Source organism: Neoarius graeffei, chromosome 26 (genome assembly GCF_027579695.1).
Source record: "Neoarius graeffei isolate fNeoGra1 chromosome 26, fNeoGra1.pri, whole genome shotgun sequence".
Classification (NCBI taxonomy): Eukaryota; Metazoa; Chordata; class Actinopteri; order Siluriformes; family Ariidae; genus Neoarius; species Neoarius graeffei.
This window is the reverse complement of record NC_083594.1, coordinates 22,096,428-22,121,054: the sequence shown is the minus strand read 5'-3', so window position 1 is coordinate 22,121,054 and position 24,627 is coordinate 22,096,428. Positions and strand designations below refer to the sequence as shown.

Here is a 24,627-nt window from a genome sequence, read left to right as displayed (position 1 = left end):
TGCAAACCTAAATATGAAAACATTTACCAAACTTTTGTTTTAGGTTTGGTTTGTAACCCTAAAATATACAAACCTTTAGCAAACGTTTCTACTAGGTTTGGTTTGCAAACGCAAATATACAAACTGTTAGCAAGCGGTTGCATTACAGTTTGGTTAGCAAACCCCTAAAATACAAACGTTCAGCAAACATTTTCATTTGGTTTGGTTTGCAAACACAAAAATACAAACTGTTAGCAAACGTATCTGTTAGGCTTGGTTTGCAAACCCAAATGAACAAACATTTATTTAATGCTTTCATGAGGTTTGGTTTGAAACACAATCATGCAAACTCTTAGCAAACATTTATATAGAGATTTTCATTGTATCATGCATGCCCATTTTACTACTGAATTTAGACATTTTAAAATAAATGCTCATTTTAGGCTATATAATTTAAATGTTTTGAAAGTGTATGTTTACATGTATAGATCCAGAGGGTTCCTGATGCTTCTATAAATTTGATAAATGGAAATAAGTATTTCTTATTAACAGATCACCATAACTAGCCTATATGGTCATATCTAAAATCAACAAATCGGAATGGGCATGGAATCTTAATAGGCTGATGAAGTGATACAATTAGGCCTACTTGCCCTTTTGTATTTTGCATTTGTAGACTGTATTCGCCCCTTTGCTACCACTTGTCTTGAACACTACAGGTGCAGTATGTCTATTGTAAACACTATATTTGTCAATTTTGCTATATCTGTATCTTGGCATATTATATGTTATAATATTTCAACATATTACAATATATAAAAAATCATTGTGCATTTTGTCTGCAACAAAATGCACAATGATAGAAGGTCACTATTACTGTGTGTGTGTGTGTGTGTGTGTGTGTGTGTGTGTGTGTGTGCGCGTGTTCGATTATTTGGTCCGCACCAGGCAGTAAAATTGTTACATTGTAGCATACAGACTGCGTGTGGTCCGCGTTCACACATGCAAACGAACCAATGCCTCAGAATCAGAATCATATTACAAGATATCAAGTTCAACATTCAGCAATATCTTGGCATATTATATGTTATATTATTATCAAAAATCATTGTGGCGGCACGGTGGTGTAGTGGTTAGCACTGTCGCCTCACACCAAGAAGGTCCGGGTTCGAGCCCCGTGGCCAACGAGGGCCTTTCTGTGCGGAGTTTGCATGTTCTCCCCGTGTCCGCGTGGGTTTCCTCCGGGTGCTCCGGTTTCCCCCACAGTCCAAAGACATGCAGGTTAGGTTAACTGGTGACTCTAAATTGACCGTAGGTGTGAATGTGAGTGTGAATGGTTGTCTGTGTCTATGTGTCAGCCCTGTGATGACCTGGTGACTTGTCCAGGGTGTACCCCGCCTTTCGCCCGTAGTCAGCTGGGATAGGCTCCAGCTTGCCTGCGACCCTGTAGAACAGGATAAAGCGGCTAGAGATGATGATGAGATGAGAAAATCATTGTGCATTTTGTCTGCAACAAAATGCACAATGAGAGAAGGTCACTATTATTGTTTGTGTGTCTGTTCGATTATTTGGTCCGCACCAGGCAGTAAAATTGTTACATTGTAGCATACAGACTGCGTGTGGTCCGCGTTCACACATGCAAACGAACCAATGCCTCAGAATCAGAATCATATTACAAGATATCAAGTTCAACATTCAGCAATATCTTGGCATATTATATGTTATATTATTATCAAAAATCATTGTGGCGGCACGGTGGTGTAGTGGTTAGCACTGTCGCCTCACACCAAGAAGGTCCGGGTTCGAGCCCCGTGGCCGACGAGGGCCTTTCTGTGCGGAGTTTGCATGTTCTCCCCGTGTCCGCGTGGGTTTCCTCCGGGTGCTCCGGTTTCCCCCACAGTCCAAAGACATGCAGGTTAGGTTAACTGGTGACTCTAAATTGACCGTAGGTGTGAATGTGAGTGTGAATGGTTGTCTGTGTCTATGTGTCAGCCCTGTGATGACCTGGTGACTTGTCCAGGGTGTACCCCGCCTTTCGCCCGTAGTCAGCTGGGATAGGCTCCAGCTTGCCTGCGACCCTGTAGAACAGGATAAAGCGGCTAGAGATGATGATGAGATGAGAAAATCATTGTGCATTTTGTCTGCAACAAAATGCACAATGAGAGAAGGTCACTATTATTGTTTGTGTGTCTGTTCGATTATTTGGTCCGCACCAGGCAGTAAAATTGTTACATTGTAGCATACAGACTGCGTGTGGTCCGCGTTCACACATGCAAACGAACCAATGCATCAGAATCATATTACAAGAGATCAAGTTCAACATTCAGCAATATCTTGGCATATTATATGTTATATTATTTCAACATATCAAAAATCCCTTAGCAATTTAACTTCAGCAATATCTTGGCATCATGTTTGCCAAGTTTGACATGAATTTGATGAACCGTCTAGGAGGAGTACGTTAAAAATGACCATGTGTAATTTCACTCCAAATGGCCTTATGACATCATCATTCCAAAGTTCTACCCATTCATTTCAATGGGAAATGGAAAAAGGGGCACTATGAAGTCCCTGGGCCATGCCCGGGGCCAAAAGTCTGTGGCTGAGTAGCGAGGACAATGACTGATGTGTGTCTCAAATTTCATGAGTTTTCGTGCATGGGAAATGCCTCAAATAAGGCCAAACACGGCATAATAATAATAATAATAATCATCCTTCAAAAAACAATAGGGTCTCGCACCGAATGGTGCTCGGGCCCTAAAAATGGAACTGACCTGGATGACCAACTGTTCTCTGTTGTTGAGGACACTGGATTTGGTAGGATAATATTGAAAATTGTTGCTATTCAGGCTCAGGTTAAAATATACAGGTATTTTGAATGCATTATGATACAATGGAGTCACATTCTGGTAATGTAAGTCACATTAGTACATTAATAGAACATTAGTGCATCTCAAAGCATGAAGAAGTTCATTTTTTCATAATTTAACTCAAAAAGGTAAACTTTCATCAATTCTATATTCATTAGATGTAAAGTATTTCAGGACTTTTTTTGTTTTAATTTTGATGATTATGGCTTACAGCTCATGAAAATCAGAAATTCAGTATCTCAAAATATTAGAATATTTCCTAAAATCAATTAAAAAAAAAAGGACTTACAATACAGAAATGTCCGACTTCTGAAAAGTATGTTCATTTATACATTCAATACTTTGGCTGGGGCTCCTTTACCACAAATTACTGTATCAATGTAGCATGGCATGGAGGCAATCAGCCTGTGGCACTGCTGAGGTGTTATTGAAGCCCAGATTGTTTTGATAGCAGCCTTCAGCTCATCTGTATTTTTGGGTCGGGTGTTTCTCATCTTCCTCTTGACAATAGCCCATAGATTCTGTATGGGGTTCAGGTGCGGCAAGTTGGCTGGCCAATCAAACACCATAATATCATGGTCAGCAAACCATTTGGTAGTAGCTTTGGCACTGTGGGCAGGTGCCAAGTCCTGCTGGAAAAGGAAATTGGCATCTCCATAAAGCTTGTGAGCAGATGGAAGCATGAAGTGCCCTAAAATCTCCTGGTAGATGACTGCGTTGACTATGGACTTGATTAAACATGGTGGACCAACACCAGCAGATGACATGGCACCCCAAATCATCACTGACTGTGGAAACTTCACACTGGACTTCAAACACCTTGGATTCTGTGCTTCTCCACTCTTCCTACAGACTCTAGGACCTTGATTTCCAAATGAAATGCAAAATTCACTTTCATCTGAAAAGAGGACTTTAGATCATTGAGCAACAGTCCAGTGCTTTCTCTCTTTTGCCCGGGTAAGATGCTTCTAATATTGTCTCTGGTTCAGGAGTGGCTTGTTATTCAGAATGTGACAGTTGTAGCCCCTTTCCTGAAGACATCTGTGTGTGGTGGCTCTTGATGCACTGACACCAACCTCAGTCCACTCCCTGAGAAACTCTCCCAAGTTCTTAAATTGACTTTACTTGACAATTCTCTCAAGGCTGCTGTCATCCCTGTTAGTTGTGCATCTTTTTCAGCCAGCCTTTTCAGCAATGACCTTCTGTGGCTTACCCTCCTTGTGGAAGGTGTTGATGATCATCTTCTGGACAACTGTCAGGTCAGCAGTCTTCCCCATGATTGTGGTTGTGTGTACTGAACTCGACTGAGAAATGCACAGGATTTATACTGTTTTACTGAACCTCAAAATGAAATACTCTATTTTTATGGGGTTTTTTTCCACTTTAGGCCATAATTATCAAAATTAAAATATATGCTTGAAACATTTTAGTTTGCATGTAATGAGTCTAGAATATATTAAATTTTCACTTTCTTAAATAACTGAGAGTGTCAGTAACGACACTGAAAACCTGAGTTCAGAGCAGACTCCAAACATGGACTACACCTCCCAAGATCCACAGCGCTCCCCATCACCAGAATTCTAATTACACCACCTGTCACCAATCCACCTGCAATCATCCTGCCTATCACATGTGCATTCAGTGCATAGTATCGTCCTGTATCCCTGTACCTGACTTTACGGAGCCATTTGACTTCAGCCTGACTTCACATTTAGACCATTGTTTACGTTTAGCTTCGACCTCGTCTTCTTGTCTTGCCTATGTTGTTCTGCTCACCAGTCAACTAACCTCCGCTCGTCCCTGACTAGAATTCCTGTTTCCTGATTTGGCTCTGTTTGCAGTTTGCAACGCACCTGCTCTCCCCTGCGATTGCATCTGTAAGTCCCTGCACGCTTGACAGGATGCTTCACCATCCATGGATTCAGCGGAGGAGGCAAAGCAGGCTGCTATCAGTGCTCAGGGGTGTCTGTTAGGAGAGCACCAGCAGCTGATCAGTGATCTCAACACCAGGATGTCACAGCTCACTACTTTAGTGTCGCAGGCCATCCTCAGATGTCCTGTATCGCCCACTGGTGCATCTCAGATGATTTCTCAACCTGAAAAGTTTTCAGGGTATGTGTCAAACTGTAAGGGGTTCCCTCTTCAGTGTTCCCTGTATTTTTCTTCACCCACGGCAGCTACTGACGAACAGAAGATTGCTCTGTTTATCAGTCTCCTATCTGGCAGAGCTTTACAGTGGGCAAGCGTGGTGTGGAAGCATGGAGGCGAACACACCACATCCTACAACCAGTTCTTAGAACTCTTCAAACAAGTCTTTGACCATCAGCTTGAGGGTGTCAAAGTTGGAGAGCGCTTATTGATGATCAGACAAGGAAATAGGAGAGTCGCGGAATATGCACTAGATTTCGGCATAGTGGCGGCCAGCAGCAGATGGAACAAGCCAGCATTGAAAGACACATTTTGCCAAGGTTTATGGCCTGAAGTACTCAGTGAGCTAGCCTGTCGAGATGAACATCTCTCCTTTGACTCTCTGATTGACTTAGCTATCTGTCTGGACCACCTTCTCAAGAATCGACCCACTTTACAACCGTCTCCCACTCCCTCTCCTCCCACTCCCTCTCCGACTCCTATGGAAGTCTCTCATAGATGGGTGTAACAATCAAAGAGAGAGAGAAAAATGCACGAGGGTCTCTGCTTCTACTGTGGTGAATCCAGCCATCAGATAGCCAAGTGCCCTATCTGCCCTCTGCGAGAGAACCAAACCCGCCAAGTCCCCAGCCCACCTAGCCCAGTGAGTCCTGAGTTTATTCACAAAACACACTCTTTTAAAGTACCTGTGGTATTAAGTCAAGTCAAGTTTATTGTTTTAACAATAAACATTGTCGCAAAGCAGCTTTACAGAATTTGAACGACTTAAAATATGAGCTGATTTTATCCCTAATCCATCCCCAATGAGCACGCCTGTGGCGATGGTGGCAAGGAAAAACTCCCTCAGATGACATGAGGAAGAAACCTCGAGTATTAAAGCTGCCAGACTCAACCCATATCCTCTCTGCATTCATTGACTCAAGGGAAGAAGGAAATTTCATCAGCAGCTTTGTTATCCAGAAATTTCACCTGTCCACAGATGAACTCCAGAGATCACTCAAGTTGAAGGCCATCGACAGGGGTCCCATAGGTGATGGACTAGTATGTATGCGCACCTCTCCTCTTGAGATTTAGGTGGGGTCTATACACTCAGTGTATTTCCTTGTTTGTCACTCAAACTGCATCTGATTCTGGGATACCAGTAGCTTCAACTACATGACCCTCTGATATCCTGGCAACAGAAGGACATTCTTCAGTGGTCTCCTGCCTGTTTTTCAGAATTATTTCAAACTGCCTCAGTTAGTGCTCTCATCTATCTCTGTAGAAAGCCCTCAGCCTGACTCTCTTGACAATGTTCCTTCCCATTACCTGTACCTCAAGAAAGTGTTCAGTAAAGGGAACGCCTGTAGTCTGCCTCCTCATTGTCCCTGTGACTCTTATTGACCTCCTCCCAGGTACAACTCCTCTGTGCAATCATATCTACCCTCTATCCCTAGCCAAGCAAGCTGCCATGGAGGAGTATGTACAAAAATCTTTGAAGCAAAGATACATCAGACCATCATTGTCACCAGCTTCGGCAGGCTCCTTCATTGAAAAGAAAGGAGAAGGTCTCTGGCCATGCATTGATTATCACAGCCTAAATCAGATCACAATAAAATACCCTTATCCTCTCCCACTGGTGCCCTCAGCCCTGGAACAGTTGAGAGCAGCCAAGATCTTTTCTAAACTGGACCTCTGTAGTGCCTACAACCTGGTCAGGATTCGAGAGGGTGATGAGTAGAAGACCGCCTTTAGCACCACTGCTGGCCACTTTGAGTGTTTGGTCATGCCTTATGGCCTTTCTTGCACGCCAAGTGTATTCCAGTGCCTCATCAATGACATGCTAAAGGACATGCTGGAGAGGTTCGTGATCACCTACATCAACGACATCCTAATCTGCTCCCTAGATGAGGACACCCACTATAAGCATGTCAAGTCAGTGCTCTCTCATGTGCTCCAAAACCACCTATATGTCAAGACTGAAAAATGTGAGTTCCATGGCAATCAGATCTCGTTCCTAGGATATATCATCAGCTCAGAGGGGGTAAGCATGGACCAAACCAAGGTTTCAGCAGTTACATCATGACCCACACCCATATCTGTAAAAGAGTTGCAACGCTTCCTGGGGTTTGCTAACTTCTATCGATGCTTCATCCGTGGAGTCAGCACCATAGCTGCCCCTCTCACATCACTTCTTAAGAAGTGATCATCGCCTCCACTGGAACCCTGCAGCCAATGAGCCATTTAAACAGCTCAAGGTGGCGTTCACCACAACTCCCATCTTGTAACATCCTGACTCCACCAAGCCATTCATTGTGGAGGTTGGTGCATCAGAAACTGGAGTGGGAAGGGTCCTCTCTCAGTGTTTTGGGGACAAGCCCAAGCTTCACCCAGTAGCGTTCTTCTCTAAGAAACTCAAATCCTACTGAGAGGAACTATGACATTGGTAACCGAGAGCTCTTGGCAATCAAACTGGTCCTTGAGGAGTGGAAGCACTGGTTGGATGGCACAGCACACCCATTTACCATTCTCACTGATCATAAGAATCTGGAATATTTGAAGACAGCCAAATGTCTGAACCCCCAGCAAGCCAGATGAGCCCTGTTTTTCACTCATTTCCAATTCACAATCTCTTACTGTCCTGGCTTCAGGAATACTAAAGCTGATGCCCTCTCTAGAGTCCACAGTTCTTCATTACACATCTCTGAACTGACTTCCATCCTTTCACCTGAATGTTTTGTGCAATTCATCACATGGGATATAGACAGAGAGATCAGACAATCACAACCCACCGAGCCTCCTGAGAACTGTCGTCCCAGGCTCTTGCATGTCCCACCCAGATTCCGAGGCAAACTCATCACTTGGGCCCACTCTTTTCCAGCCATGGGGCATCCCAGTAGCCAGCGTACATATCAATTGCTCAAGAACAAGTACTGGTGGGAGAACATGACCTTGGACATAAACTGTTTTGTCTCCTCATGCTCTGCCTGCTCCACCAGCCAATAAACTGTATTCTCGCCGCGTACCTGTGGGCGGCATGATGGTGTAAGTGGTTAGCATGGTTGCCTCACAGCAAGAAGGTTCTGGGTTCGAACCCAGTGGCCGGCGAGGGCCTTTCTGTGTGGAGTTTGCATGTTCTCCCCGCATCTGCGTGGGTTTCCTCCGGGTGCTCCGGTTTCCCCCACAGTTCAAAGACATGTGGTTAGGTTAATATGGGACGACCTTGGGCTGAGATGCCCTTGAGCGAGGCACCAAACTCCCAACTGCTCCCCGGGTGCTGTTAGCATGGCTGCCCACTGCTCTGGGTATGTGTGTGCGCTCATTGCTCATGTGTGTGTTCACTGCTTCAGATGGGTTAAATGCAGAGAGGAAATTTCACAAGTGTGTGATGAATAAAGTTGTGCTTTCTTTTCTTTTACCCCAGCAACCCTGGTCATACATCACCATAGATTTCCTCACAGACCTGCCACAATCTCAGGGCAATATTGTCATCTTGGTAATCATTGACAGATTCTCCAAGGCTCTCAAACTCGTCTCACTGCCTGGTATACCCACAGCTTTTGAAACTGCTGAGCTATTATTTAACCACATTTTCCATTATGATGGCATCCCTGAAACATCCCTGAAAACATAGTTAGTGACTGGGATCCCCAGTTCATCTCCAGACTGTGGTCCAGGTTCATGGATAGACTGGGAGTGTCCGTGAGTCTCACCTCAGGATATCACCCTCAATCCAACGGCAAGGTAGAGCGTGTGAACCAAGAAGTGGGATGCTTCCTATGCATTATTCTGCATGAGGAACCAAGGAGACTGGGCACCAAAAACATCTTAGACTCTCTCCTCACAAGAATTTCACAGTGAGCACCCTAATAAGCCTAGAAATAGGTGGACCAAGAAAAGCTTCTGGGGGGGTCAGAGCCTGAGTTCAGAGCAGCCTTCAAACATGGCCACTTCGGAGTACACCTCCCAAGATCCACAGTGCCCCCCCATCACCAGAATTCTAATTACATCACCTGTCACCAATCCACCTGCAATCACCCGGCCTATATAAACACAACTCTCTCACACACACATTCAGTGTGAAGTATTGTTCTGTGTCCCTGTACCTGACTTTACTGAGCTGTTTTGACTTCAGCCTGACTTCACGTTTAGGCCACTGTTTACATTTAGTTTCAACCTCATCCTCTCGTCTCCCCTGCACTGTTCTGTTCACCGGTCGACTGGCCTCTGCTCGTCCATGACTATGATTCCTGTTTCCTGATTTGGCTCTGTTTGTGGTTTGCAATGCACCCGCTCTCCCCTGCAATTGCATCCGTAAATGCCTGCACATTGACAGAGAAAATATTGAACTTTTTCCACGATATTCTAATTGTTTGAGATGCACTAGTAGAAAGTTTATTTTATGTGAGCTATTTTTATTTACTGTTTCCTTCTGTTGAAGGACCAATTTTTATCAATAAATAGAATTTTCCTCCATAAATTAATTTGCAGTTCTTAAACTTGTGTTTTGTTCTTCATTCTATTTTTTTCTTCTGATGGTGCCATGCTAGCACCAACCTGATGTGGCTCCCTAATTTCCCTTATTCACACAAAAAGTTTTGTTTTCAAACCCAATGCATCCTGAATTTCAATTTTTGCTAGCAATTTTAATTTTGGTGCATCACTACTTTCCCCCTGCCATTAAATTGGCATTGTGCATTAGATGAAAACAGCTCTATGCACATTCTGTACCTACCATTAATTACATGGACTCTGTCAGTTCTGTGCAAACCGGCTGTCTCAAAGATAAGGCTAAATATTAATGAACATAATCTTTAACTGGTTGCATATGTCAGAAAAAAAACACCCTGGTATTTACCCCATCAGGGTCAATATTTGGGGAACTGTCAAGCCTCTGCAGCATCTCTGATGGTCGCTGGGTGAATAAATGTTAAACAAATAAATGCAAAACAAAGAGTCAAATGTGGAGCACTAATCGATCATAGCTCCATGTCTTGAAGCACTGATAAGTGCCTTCATAGTACCTTTTTAGTAAGTATAAAACTACCAGAAGGATACATTATCCCCTTTTGAGCATGAAAATAGAAGTTAAGTACAGTGTAGACATCAAGAAGAAAAATGCATTAGGATAGCACTTTTTATTTACATTTAATTTGACAAATGGTTTTATCCAAAACAATGTTCACACTTATGCTGACCCAAAATCAAGATACAGTTCAGAAATAGTTCTAACTTCAGTGATAATGCCTTTCCCCAAATAAGCCCTGAATAAATCCCTGGTATAGACTCAAGTATATGGCTAAGTGTAAAAACGCACTTGCAATTGTTGAGCTGAGCAGATAATTTTATATGAATCTGGTACTAAGACACAAGCATATCATTCTGTTATACACCTTCAAGCATATTGTTCAGTAACTACGCTGTCAGAAACAGGGGTACAGTAGGAGTCCATTTCTGTCCCCCAAGGTACAATCTACACTAACGTACCCCAGGGCTCATTATTGGGCCTCAAGTGTCAAACTATGTGTACCTTTTTAGGGCCCAAAAGGTACATATATGTTCCCAAGCATTATATGAAGGGTACAAATAAGTACCTTAGAGGGTACTGCCTCAGTGACAAACTGTTGAACCCCTAAAGGCACAGTAATTTACGGGTTGTTTTACAATCAGGGTACGCAAACTAAAAATCACATTTAACACTTATTATCTTCAATATCAAAAGGCTTGACTAAATAAACTTGGTTGTTTATTGTAGCCCTGTGATAGCTCTATTTACCATGCAAAAGAAAAATTTGGTCATAACATTATTTTTGGTGAATGTATAGCAATATATGTCATATTTAGCAAAATTACTCGTGTCATTTAGAAGAAGTGCTTTTTTTGACCACAGGTAGCTCCAAAAGGGATGCACTTAAATCATTCTTTATACCATAAAACAAATATTTGGTTCCATATCATTGGAAACATACAATGGTGCTTGAAAGTTTGCGAACCCTTTAGAATTTTCTATATTTCTGCATAAATATGATCTAAAACATCATCAGATTTTCCCACAAGTCCTAAAAGTAGATAAAGAGAGCCCAGTTAAACAAATGAGACAAAAATATTATACTTGGTCATTTATTTATTGAGGAAAATGATCCAATATTACATATCTGTGAGTGGCAAAAGTATGTGAACCTTTGCTTTCAGTATCTGGTGTGACCCCCTTGTGCAGCAATAACTGCAACTAAACGTTTCCGGTAACTGTTGATCAGTCCTGCACACCGGCTTGGAGGAATTTTAGCCCATTCCTCCATGCAGAGCAGCTTCAACTCTGGGATGTTGGTGGGTTTCCTCACATGAACTGCTCGCTTCAGGTCCTTCCACAACATTTCGATTGGATTACGGTCAGGACTTTGACTTGGCCATTCCAAAACATTAACTTTATTCTTCTTTAACCATTCTTTGGTAGAACAACTTGTGTGCTTAGGGTCATTGTCTTGCTGCATAACCCACCTTCTCTTGAGATTCAGTTCATGGACAGATGTCCTGATATTTTCCTTTAGAATTCGCTGGTATAATTCAGAATTCATTGCTCCATCAATGATGGCAAGCCGTCCTGGCCCAGATGCAGCAAAACAGGCCCAAACCATGATACTACCACCACCATGTTTCACAGATGGGATAAGGTTCTTATGCTGGAATGCAGTGTTTTCCTTTCTCCAAACACAATGCTTCTCATTTAAAACAAAGAGTTCTATTTTGGTCTCATCTGTCCACAAAACATTTTTCCAATAGCCTTCTGGCTTGTCCACATGACCTTTAGCAAACTGCAGATGAGCAGCAATGTTCTTTTTGGATAGCAGTGGCTTTCTCCTTGCAACCCTGCCATGCACACCATTGTTGTCCAGTGTTCTCCTGATGGTGGACTCATGAACATTAACATTAGCCAATGTGAGAGAGGCCTTCAGTTGCTTAGAAGTTACCCTGGGGTCCTTTGTGACCTCGCCGACTATTACACGCCTTGTTCTTGGAGTGATCTTTGTTGGTCGACCACTCCTGGGGAGGGTAACAATGGTCTTGAATTTCCTCCATTTGTACACAATCTGTCTGACTGTGGATTGGTGGAGTCCAAACTCTTTAGAGATGGTTTTGTAACCTTTTCCAGCCTGATGGGCATCAATAACGTTTTTCTGAGATCCTCAGAAATCTCCTTTGTTCGTGCCATGATACACTTCCACAAACATGTGATGTGAAGATCAGACTTTGATAGATCCCTGTTCTTTAAATAAAACAGGGTGCCCACTCACACCTGATTGTCATCCCACTGATTGAAAACACCTGACTCTAATTTCACCTTCAAATTAACTGCTAATCCTAGAGGTTCACATACTTTTGCCACTCACAGATATGTAATATTGGATCATTCTCCTCAATAAATAAATGACCAAGTATAATATATTTGTCTCATTTGTTTAACTGGATTCTCTTTATCTACTTTTTAGGACTTGTGGGAAAATCTGATGATGTTTTAGGTCATGTTTATGCAGAAATATAGAAAATTCTAAAGGGTTCACAAAGTTTCAAGCACCACTGTAGTTAAGTTTTAATGTTGAATGCCAGTAAGTTTTCAGACTATTTTGATCAAATTAGTATGTAATTGTGTCAAAAAAATGTCCTCTCCGAGACAGCTAATTTTTCAATATAAAATAACATATGTAAAATGATTATTTTCATCCTAAAATGTGGTCAAGATATTGGGACATAAATATTAGAGACAACTAACACAAAGCTTACAGTCTTATATTTAAAAGCACTATGGAAGTAGTGGATTCTGAATTGTCAAAAAAATGTCCTCTCCGAGAATCACTTCATTTGTTTCTCCCAGCCCTGCTTAAAGCTACACTTAATCGTCTTTATCTTATAGCAGATTACACAAAACTACCATACACACATGTCAAAAAATTACCTGAAATCTGTTCTTTAACTTGTCCTTCACTTAAAAACTGGTACAAGAACCAGTTTGAATCAATTTGTATTTTGGACCCCTGTGACACAAACTTTGTACCCTGATTGTAAAACAACCCTTACTTTATTTTCTGAGAGTGTACAGTGAAACTAATTGTCAAGGTATATATTTACGACAGAGAGGAAACTAGGCTGGACCCACCATCAGGGCCTGGAACCTACAGTAATGAGGTTAAACTTTTATTTCTGGTGTTACCACCATTGTAGCTACTAGTTTTTACCTTTATTTAAAACAAACAAACAAATAAATAAATAAAACATTTTTTAAAAATGGAAAGTAACTGGTTCTTGTGAAATCATACACCATTCTATGTACATGTTTCCATGTTACACATTATCACTCCTGCAAAATGGTACCTTTATTATTCCTGCACACTATACCTGCAAAATGAGACAAAAGCAAAAGACAGACTAAACAAACCCTGTTAAATTAAACAAACAAACAAACAAACAAACAAAACCTTAAGGCCCGGTCCCACTGCACTTACGGATGCAAAGAGGATGTAAAACGTAAAAAAATCTTTGCCATCCGTTGGAAAACGCTATACATCCGTTGTGTACTCATTGCATACGTGCTTCATACGCTCTATCCATCGAGCATCCGTCCACTGTGATTTCATCCGCGCAAAAAGTTTTGAGCTGCACAAAACTTTTAGAACGGATGAACTTTCCGCCGTGTACGATGTAAATCCGCGACATATACGAGCAACAAATGTTCTATGTCCGTCATCATCCGTTAAACGTCTGCTGTATCCTCTCTGCATCCTCTGGGCATCCTCGCAACTCACATCCGCTGCAGCTGAAAACGGAAAGAGGGAGGAAAGATAAGGTACATGAAACGTCTATTCATCGTTAGTAGCACGGAAATAGAAAGGATGTAAGCGTATGCATCTCGTATATAAAGTGTTCAAAACGGACAAAGCGTTTATATCTGGGATGTATCTCGTATATTTAGGATGTCTGGAGTATGTCTAGAGTATGTAGAAGGACACCTAGCGGACAATCGATATTTTGTATAAAAAGGGGGAGAAAATCATCTAGTAGTAGAGATGTATCGATGTAGCCGCCAGCACGTCTTTCCGCTTTATGCTGACGGCGTGCGTGCTGCATCCCTTTATATCCGCGGAGCAGACGCAATTCATACCCCCCGCATGCGCAGTGAACAGTCTGCATCCGATATACATCCGCGCAACATCCCCTTTGTTTCCGTTAGGCGTACGTGATGCATCCCCTTCATCCGCTATGCATCCGCTCTTTCTGCTATGCGTCCGCTTCTCAGTTATCACCGGTAACCCCTTCGGAGCTGTCATCCACTTCCATCCGCTTTCATCCGCTAGGCTTCCTATGAACATGCATTTAACATCCCCGCTATATACTACCCACGTCCGTTCTTTTCCGTTCTGTTTTCGCAAATTTTCGCCAATTTTGTCCATTTCTGGAGCGGATGAAAACGGATAGAGCCACCCCCGAAATTTTGCTCGTCCGCTGTGTCCTTTTTGCATACGTTTTGTGTCCATCGGCCAGTGGGACCGGGCCTTTAGAACCACCAAAACTCACTGAGAATTTATTAAACATTTACCATCAGTATTTGTCCGGATGCTTTAATCTGATGCAGATTACAAGCATAAAATAAGTGGTTAACGCCAGCGGTATAAGTCAATTAACATAAGTGTTTAATACCATAATAGTCCGACCAAAGAAAGTTAATAAGCCTGAAAATACATATTTACACACATAAAGGCAAAATAACTATTTTTACACAGACATACACAGCTGTTACATGTTCAGTCTTTACAGACAAAATATCACTGCTTGATACGAAAGAACTTTTTAAATACTCTTTTGAAATTTTCATTGCAAAGTGGATAAATAAAGGGGTTCAGAGTAGAATTAATGTAACCCAACCATATAGTGAACATGTGGAGGTCATGATGGATGCAAGTGTTGCACAGTGCCATGACCATGAAGGTGATAAAATATGGGATCCAGCACACCATAAAAGCGCTGATGATGAAGCCCAACTGCCTCACTGCTTTCCGTTCCTTATGAACACGCATGTTCTGGACACACTGTCTGGACTGTTCACAGAACTTCTGCCATGTTTGCTTCAAAGTCATAGTGTTATTACAGTCTTCTGTTGGACCATTGTCGTGCATCCATGACCCTTGCGATACAGGTGACTGTGCATTAGTATCGTCATTACAGAGAACGGTGATGTGTTTGTGAACATCAATGTTGGGTGTTATCTCGCAAATATTAGCAACCGAATTCGGCACTAATACATTACAATCAGTAACAGATACAAACATTTTGAGATCTGCATTCTCTTCATGTTCCAAAAAGCCCAGAGGTAACGATGGATCCTTTGAAGGTGTTTCAGAATGTACCTCTTGGTTTACTGAGGAAACCTCTTGCGGCTTCCTCACAATTTTCTTCTTAGGATTTGTAATCTTAAAAAATGAGGTTTTCCTGTGTTTGGATTTTTTATCACACAGGGATTCACCATTCTCATTAGTGTCCCTTGAGTTGTATGGCTGCTCCAAAGTATACTGATCCAACGTATCTTCCTTTTGAGAGTAAGTCTGCAAAGCCAGATTCTCTTCCTCTGCCATTTTACATATCGTTCTCTGATGTTTTAAGCTTTGCACAGTGATGTCTTCATCTGCCACCACCTTAGCAATAGTGACACTCTCCCACTGCTTGTAATGTTCTCGCACAGCTATGAAAATTTGTGAATAGAACCATAGCATCAGGAATGACGGGATGTAAAAGTTGAGAATGGCGGTCAGTACTTTAAACCATGTGACAAAGCGAAAGTCCGTGTCGCACTTGTTTTCAAGCTCAGGTTTCTGGTCAACATTAGCAAACATCCTCCATCCCAAAATGGGAATAATCCACATCATGGAGAGAAGCCAAGCAAAACAAATCACCAATGTCGCTCTTCCTCGTGTTCGATATTTCAAATACCTTAATGGGTGTCTAACAGACTGATATCTGTCCAAGCAAAGGATAAACAAACTGAAAATTGAGGCTGTGCTAGCTACATAATCCATTACCAACCAGAACTGACACACCACACGACCAAGTTTCCATTCGTCCTCAAGTAGATAGACCAAGTTTAGTGGCATTACAGTCGCTCCAACTATTAGATCTGCTAAAGAGAGGCTGACGATGTAAAGGTTCCCCACAGTATGTAAAGTACGTTCTTTCCTCACTGCGACAAGAACCAGAATGTTCATAATAATTGTCAGGAGACACAACATGCCCAGAATTATCCCCAGCACTGCATTGTTCACATGATAGGGGAATGAAAGTGATGCATTTAAGTAGGTTGTAAAATTTAAGCTGGTATGGTCTTGCAGGATGTTATTGTCTTGACTGCCTGTTTTAGTCTCCATTGGAGTATTCCAGTATTGTCACCTGATGTCAAAAATCTGGATAATGGTATCCACACATTGGTCATTCATGTCCATAAGTGAATTCCTAAACAACAAAACAAAGCATAATACGTTAATAGGAATAATAGTGTAATACTTAAATTGGGCACATTTATTTAACAACTATTCACCAAAGGTGAGGTGAATATCAGTGAATAATAACTGAGACAAAGTCGAGGTTATTATTCACCGATATTCACTGAGCCTGAGGTGGATAATTGTTTGAGTATAAATATGCAGATGATTATTAAAAAATCATAATAAAAATTATTTCAAACTTCAAAAGCGGCATGCATATGTAATAACGGTGTGGCATAGACTTGTCACTTATCTTTGCTGACTCACATAAAATACTTTTGTTTTGAAATAGATAAAATAAATCACAATTCCACCTTACCTTTGAACAGTTTTATACCAAACTTCATAGTATCTTTAGTGCTTTTAGGAACAGCATTTTCTTTCATTATTTGTAATTCCTGCTCACTTACAGCAACAAAGCAATTGGCCGCCATTTTGCTGAGTCGCTCCATGTGATTATTGAGAAATAGTCCGAATTTCTCAATCAGCACACATTTTTTAAATAATCACCTCCGTATTTATACTAAATATAATTACAGGTACATGAGGGTTAAATATCTGTGTCCGCTACCACATGTTGCTTGCGCTTTACTTGTGAAAAAGGAATCTACACTGTAGGTACAATACACAGTCCATTTAAGAACTACAACAGTCCCTTTAAGGACTACAACTCCCATCACCAGCTTCCGTGTTGACCTGCGTCACGCGGGGGCGGGATCACCAACGTCACATCCTCCATGAAAGCATAAGAAACCCAGGAACTCCTAGCTCCTCCTCTTTCCGTCCTGGGACCAGCGGTCTACGGACACAAAGAGGCCCGCTCTATCCGAGCAAACCCAAAAAGACCTCTTTCTTGCAAGATCCACGATTTAGCGCGATTTCTTTCTTACCCTTGGCCAAGGTAGACTCCAGAGTCGCGCGATTTTTAAACTCAGCTTGAGTTACAACTGGTTTTATTTGTATTAGAAGTGACGTCACGACTGCCGCCCAAGCAGTTTTATTTCAAAGTTAAGAGAGCGGCTGGACCCTTTTTTAACTGAAGCTCTGTGCACATTGTTCTACAAAGATTTTCTTCCCACAAGCTACGAAGCGTCGGACCGAGAATTCTTTGTTTCTACAGAAGTCTCTACGGGCTCCTGTGAACTCTGCCTCCCCAAGCATTTCCCTGTGTTTCACGGAGATCTCCACAACGGTGAAAACTCCAAAGTCTCGGAACATCTCTTCATAATCCTGCTAAAGGCAAGATATTGAGTAGACTTGGCATTTGGGCAAATACCTAGTCTTAGGAATTAGCTTTTATTGAAGTAGTGTGAATTTACACTCAGGAACGGTTTGTTACACTGTAAACACGCAGCGTGTTGAATTGATTATTGTTTTGTTTTAATCTCTCAGTTGTTTTAATAGATAGGCTGTGCATGCTTCTCTTTATTCCTGACTAACACTTTAATTTCCTTATCACACATTTTGACCTTATCAAGGTTTCAGTGGATTCAGTAGTTATAAGCTAGTGAAATTAGCCTGCGGCTAATTTCTGTTGTCCCATTAGCATCCAAAGCTAAGTGTATTGTCTTAGAAACACATGGCAGTCCTCCCCCACTCACAAACACACCTTAGCTAGCATCCCTTTGTCTTAGCTTAGCCACACGAGGTTAATCTAGGCCTACACGAACACGTGGTCACCAGGCCTGACACACACACACACGTGGTCACAGGCCTCACCTGGCCTCACAAATACACCTCAGTTAGCATCCCACGCTAGCTTCTTTCTTTTGCTAAGCCATAGGCCTTACCACGTGGTCAACTCCTCCCCCACAAACACACGTGGAGTTAGCTACCAGAGCTAATCCTTTTTGTAGGCCACACACAAGGCCTCTCTCTCTCCCCACACACAAACACACCTTAGCTAGCTTCCCTTTGTCTTAGCTTAGCCACACAAGGCTAATTCCTTTGTTCTCCTCAAATCCCACGTGGTGATCCCTACACCATGTGGACACACACGAACATACCTAGCTAGCATCCCACGTTAGCCTTCTGCTCAGGCCATAGGGCCTTTCACTCACACACACACACACACACATCTCACATACACACACATCTCACTGTTTGTATATATTTCAACTGCCATTATCCATTTTTATCTTTGTTATAATAAATTCATTTATTATTGAAACTGTGTTTATTTGTGTTCCAATATCTCTGAAGTCCCCAATCTCCAAAGAATTCTAAAAGGTGCATATGATTTATGTAATATGGTAAGTGATCATAATAATTTGGAATATACCATAATTTAGCTGTTTGGTAATTTATTATTAAGCACCAAAATTAATGGTATTAATTAATGAGACTGATTAATGAGACTGATTCCATGAGTGATTTAATGATAACATGATTCAATGAAAATGATTCACTGAAAACGATTCAAATGAGACTGATTCAATTTAATTATTAACCTTCAGATTTAATGAGATTGATCACTCAATCAGGGTGGCCGCGGGTCCTTAAAAAGTCTTAAATTTAATTTTCCTAAAATAAGGCCATTAAAAAGTCTTAAATTGTCTTAAATTTCAAACCCCGTGGTCTTAAATTTTCAATCTTAAATTTATGGAGATTTTACTCAGTCATATCTTTAAAATGTGGTACACTTTGAATGGGGAAAAAGTTTAATCGTTTTTGATGCTCACAATTATACCGTGCAGGCTCCGAATCCACCGGTTGCTAGACACACGCGTGCTTGACAACCACTCAGTGCCTGATCTGTTGTGTAAGTCCTGTCGTTTGAGAGAGAGAGCAGCCCCGCCCCTCTCTGCTCCCTGAGTGGAGCTCGTCGCCTTGGTAACGGTGCAGGTGTAGGGAAGAGACACACTATGACAAGCAAAGAGCGCTTTTTCTCAGAGTTCCCTCTCCTCGAACAACGGGGATTTACACAGAAGCGAAAGGAGATATTCACAAAATTATTTCACATTGAGTGCTACAAGGCTCCCATGAACACATTGATCTATTTTTTTTGTCCCTAGTGTAAAAAATGTGGACAGTAGAGTGAGTTAAAAACAAGTGACTTTTCTGATTTTGCAGTCAAAGCGCTGCCACGTTTATAATGGGAGTCTATGAGGCAGATCGGCTGTCCTCTCCTTACTTTCAGGCTTCCCATTCAAAAACTGTAAATCCTATCGCTCAGGTAGACACATTGTGTGAATCAAGACAAGTGTGACTACAACTTTTGAGAAAATTATGTGTGTAGAGTGAAAATTGTGGCTGAAAACGCAGTTTAAATGAGAAAGTTAGAGCTTTTTTTTTTCAAGCTGCCTACACTCTAAATTCCTGAGCCCCACTGGTGTGTAACGCCATAGACACCCATTATAAAGTCTGAATTTCCCCAGATTTGCTCATGGTGTTTGAGCTGGGACTGATCAAAAAGTATAGAACCTAGCAAAAAAGTTGAATGCCAGATCCACACAGGATAATTTTGTCTCCGTTTTAAAGTTTGAATCATGTCTCTAGGTGAAAGCATGCCAGAGCAGCGGATGTCTGAAAAACATTGAAAATGTGCGATTTTTTTCAATTAATTCCATAGAAAATGAATGGGAAATTTTGTGTGAAATTTTGTAGAATGCTGAACAAAGTAATAGCATAGCGAGTCCGATCGAGCCGCACGTTTTGATGTATTGTTTGTCTGTGTGCGACTTACGGTTATTGGGTTATTCGAAATCGAAATTTGTACAGAAGATGAAAAACCGAAGAACAAGAGTTTGCTGTGCTTTGCTCCCTATATGGGAGTCAATAGTTTGCAATGCATAGCACTGCATCACTAATAATAAACTCCTGTGCACGCAGTTCCCAGGATTAAATGTATTTTCCACAGACCATTTATTTATTCACTTTACTCAAATACAAAGTAAAATGGCAGTAAATCATCTTTCTTTTCTTGCGTATTGCATCATGAGGCGTTCCTGGCTTGTAAATCTCTTATTTTCGGTGCATGACACATTCACACAGCTGAGCATGCTATGAATTAACAACGACAATGGTCTGCAGTGGTGGCTACACAATTAAACGCTCAGCGAACATTTCTCCATTTGTGTATGCAAATACACTCCAACGACTCAGTTTGGTTTCATTTACAACCAACGGTGTCTTTTGATGCCAGCACGTAATTGAATGAGAGAAGACTGGTTTACCGGAGACAAAATAGGCGTTATCTCTGCTTCTGTTCCCTCTGATGTCGCCTCCGATGGCCCCGACACACTACTGCCTCCGCCAAGTGCGCGCGCACACACACCGCATGTCGGGGCCGCGGATGAGTTACTCTCCCTTGATCAACGAAGTCGGCGGGGAATTTGTGGTTATTATCGGTACAAACAGCGCGAATCACAACTTAAATGAGTGCGGTTCAGTTTGACATTATTGTCAGTCCGTTAGATAAACATTTAATTTTATTAAAATCGAAAATTAATATTTCGAGCCTGTGGGCTACAAAAATAATAGTCATTAAAGTAGCCGGCTGGACTTAATTGTGTAGTCGGCTGTATGGCCGGCAGCCGGCGCTTGTGGAAAGCCCTGCATTCCACGCAGAATATAGAATTGAATCAGCTCTGCGCATGCGCCGTGCGGCACAAAAAAATGGCAGCCACCATGAAGGAAGGAGATCTGGAGTTTTCAAACATTTGCTTAAGTGTGAAATCGCAAAATGGTATTCTAGCGAACAACAAAATAGTAAAGATTCAGAAAAACAAACTCATTCAGTGATCATTTTAATAGTGTAATTTCATCCGAACTAGGCCTAACGGTCGATTTAGAACTACAAAAAGTCCGTGTGTCGGACATTTTAAGTACCTTTGTAAAAGTTTTGCAAATGTTGCAGTCAGCATTTAAAATGCTAACTTAAAGTTTTTGTACAAGTTTCAGTTGATTAAACTGTCATTTTATTAAATGTGTCTGCTTTTGTAATAAAAAAGTACTGAAAGAAAAAGCAAACAGCATTGCGATTTTCTTATCCATCCATTAAAAAAAAAATCCCTCCCTCCCTACTGAAAATTTTTTTGCTCACCCGGTGGACAGGAAACAGATTTTTTTTAAGGATGGCCTTGGATTCAAACATTATGACTGCATTCTGATTGTCACATAGTTACAAGTTTATCCTATCCTTATATTGTGTTCTGAGTGTGTGAATGCCTGTCAAGGAAAAGAAATGAAGTACTTCTACTAGAATAATGTTTTCTGGTGAATGTTTACAAGAACAATAAGTTACGTTAAATTATATAGTTTTTTTTTTTTCAAAAGAGTACGTTTTTGCGTGACTTTAGATTTGGTCTTAATTTTTTTTGGAACATGGTCTTAAAAAGTCTTAAATTTAACTTGGACAAACCTGTAGACACCCTGCTCAATTACCCAAATGCACCCACAACACCTTTATCAGATCCTTTTCTAGCTAATTAGCTTTCTGACTAATTTTTAAAAGTAGCTAATTGTATCTGAGTGGTGCAGTGGGTTGTGTGTTGGGTAGTATGCTGCCTCCCAGCTCCAGAGACCCTGGTTCAATCCTGGCCTTGGGCTACTGTTTGTAGGGTGTTGCCCTGAGATCTACTGTTGTCCCAGTCTGTGTGTGCTCCCAGTGTTTCTAGGATAGGCTTCAGCTCTGTCAGGATAAAACAGTTATAAATGAATGACTGTATCAAAAAAAGTGGGGGATATTTAGGTGGCTTAATAAATGCCTAAATAATTAGAGAGGGTTTTTTTTCTTCATAAAACCTTTCTGAATTTCCTAACATTTTCCATGTCTGGAAATTAGTTACTTTCAAATTGTATGCTATTTTTAGGCCTGTGCATAAACCCTTCAATGAGAACTTCCTTCATTTCATACAGTTATCAAAAATTTATCCAATTTCAAACAAGAGTAGTTCAGTTTTTACAAAGTTAAATATAATACTAAGATCATTCCTACTGACTGAAAGCAGTAGGAACGTCAAGAACATCACTGAGTCAATGAGAGATGTTTGTTTGTCCAGTGACCAAAATTAACTCTGTGTGTGTGTTAAAAGCATCCACCCATCCATCCATTATCTGTAACTGCTTATTCTGTGCAGGGTCGCAGGCAAGCTGGAGCCTATCCCAGCTGACTATGGGTGAGAGGCGGGGTACACCCTGGACAAATCACCAAATCATCGCAGGGCTGACACATAGACGCACAACCATTCACACTCACATTCACACCTACGGTCAATTTAGAGCCAAACTAGACAGGGACACTCTAACGAGTGCAAACCCCGCCTTTTCCCTATTAAAATACATTGGGCGAAAATTTCGAAGTTCTGCCATGACCTTGACCTTTGACCTTTGACCTCCAAAATTTAATGGTTTCCTTCCTGGGTGATTGGCAACACATGTACAAAATTTGGTCCAAATCGATCCATTGGTTCTTGAGATATCTTGCAGACACACAGACAGACAGACAGACAGATACACACACACACAGACTGACGCAGGTGAAAATAATAACCCCTCCGACTACTGTAGGCGGGGTTAATTAGCCTAACTGCATGTCTTTTGGACTGTGGGGGAAACCGGAGCACCCGGAGGAAACCCATACAGACACAGGGAGAACATGCAAACTCCACACAGAAAGGCTCCTGTTGGCCACTTGACTCAAACCCAGAACTTTCTTGCTATAAGACGACAGTGCTAACCACTACACCACCGTGCTGCCATGTTTAAAAAAATAAAAATAAAGGTTTGACAAACTCAGTTTTATTTTTTATTTTTATTGGTGCATATATTATTATAATTATCATATAATTACGGTCATAGTCCATGTCAGCACTGTATTTTCATTTAGTCATTCATCTTCAGTAAGCATTTTATCTTACTCAGGGTTGCAGTGCAAAAGGAGGCAAAAGCAAAAGACAGAAATGACAAACCCTGTTCAGTGAAAATAAAACTCAACCCAAAAACTTCTATAACTTTATTAGTAGTTGAAACAATGACTTAATGTGGTGTAAATTACAAAATTACACAAGGTTGAACACAAGATCTACAGTGGTGCTTGAAAGTTTGTGAACCCTTTACAATTTTCTATATTTCTGCATAAATATGACCTAAAAAATCATCAGATTTTCACACAAGTCCTAAAAGTAGATAAAGAGAACCCAGTTAAATAAATGAGACAAAAATATTATACTTGGTCATTTATTTATTGAGGAAAATGATCCAATATTACATATCTATGAGTGGCAAAAATATGTGAACATCTAGGATTAGCAGTTAATTTGAAGGTGAAATTAGAGTCAGGTGTTTTCAATCAATGGGATGACAATCAGGTGTGAGTGGGCACCCTGTTTTATTTAAAGAACAGGGATCTATCAAAGTCAGATCCTCACAACACATGTTTGTGGAAGTGTATCATGGCACAAACAAAGGAGATTTCTGAGGACCTCAGAAAAAGCGTCGTTGATGCTCATCAGGCTGGAAAAGGTTACAAAACCATCTCTAAAGAGTTTTTGGCTCCACCAATCCAGAGTCAGACAGATTGTTTACAAATGGAGGAAATTCAAGACCACTGTTACCCTCCCCAGGAGTGGTCGACCAACAAAGATCACTCCAAGAGCAAGGCATGTAATAGTCGGCAAGATCACAAAGGACCCCAGGGTAACTTCTAAGCAACTGAAGGCCTCTCTCACATTGGCTAATGTTAATGTTTTGTGAGTCCACCATCAGGAGAAGACTGAACAACAATGGTGTGCATGGCAGGGTTGCAAGGAGAAAGCCACTGCTCTCCAAAAAGAACATTGCTGCTCATCTGCAGTTTCCTAAAGATCATGTGAACAAGCCAGAAGGCTATTGGAAAAATGTTTTGTGGACGGATGAGACCAAAATAGAACTTTTTGGTTTAAATGAGAAGAGTTATGTTTGGAGAAAGGAAAACACTGCATTCCAGCATAAGAACCTTACCCCATCTGTGAAACATGGTGGTGGTAGTATCATGGTTTGGGCCTGTTTTGCTGCATCTGGGCCAGGACGGCTTGCCATCATTGATGGAACAATGAATTCTGAATTATACCAGTGAATTTGAAAGGAAAATGTCAGGACATCTGTCCATGAACTGAATCTCAAGAGAAGGTGGGTCATGCAGTAAG

The 24,627-nt window shown here is 41.3% G+C and overlaps 1 protein-coding gene across 1 annotated transcript; it reads right to left on the bottom strand.

The window, feature by feature from the left end:
- Window positions 1-14,791: 14,791 nt before the first annotated feature.
- Window positions 14,792-16,384, bottom strand: hrh1 (histamine receptor H1). The gene has a single exon (XM_060910182.1). The coding sequence runs from the start codon at window positions 16,382-16,384 to the stop codon at window positions 14,792-14,794; it is 1,593 nt and encodes a 530-aa protein (XP_060766165.1).
- Between the last annotated feature and the right edge of the window lie 8,243 nt (window positions 16,385-24,627).

Coding starts and splice junctions, on each gene's coding strand:
- hrh1 (XM_060910182.1), bottom strand. CDS start 16,384: ATGGAGACTAAAACAGGCAGTCAAGACAATAACATCCTGCAAGACCAT.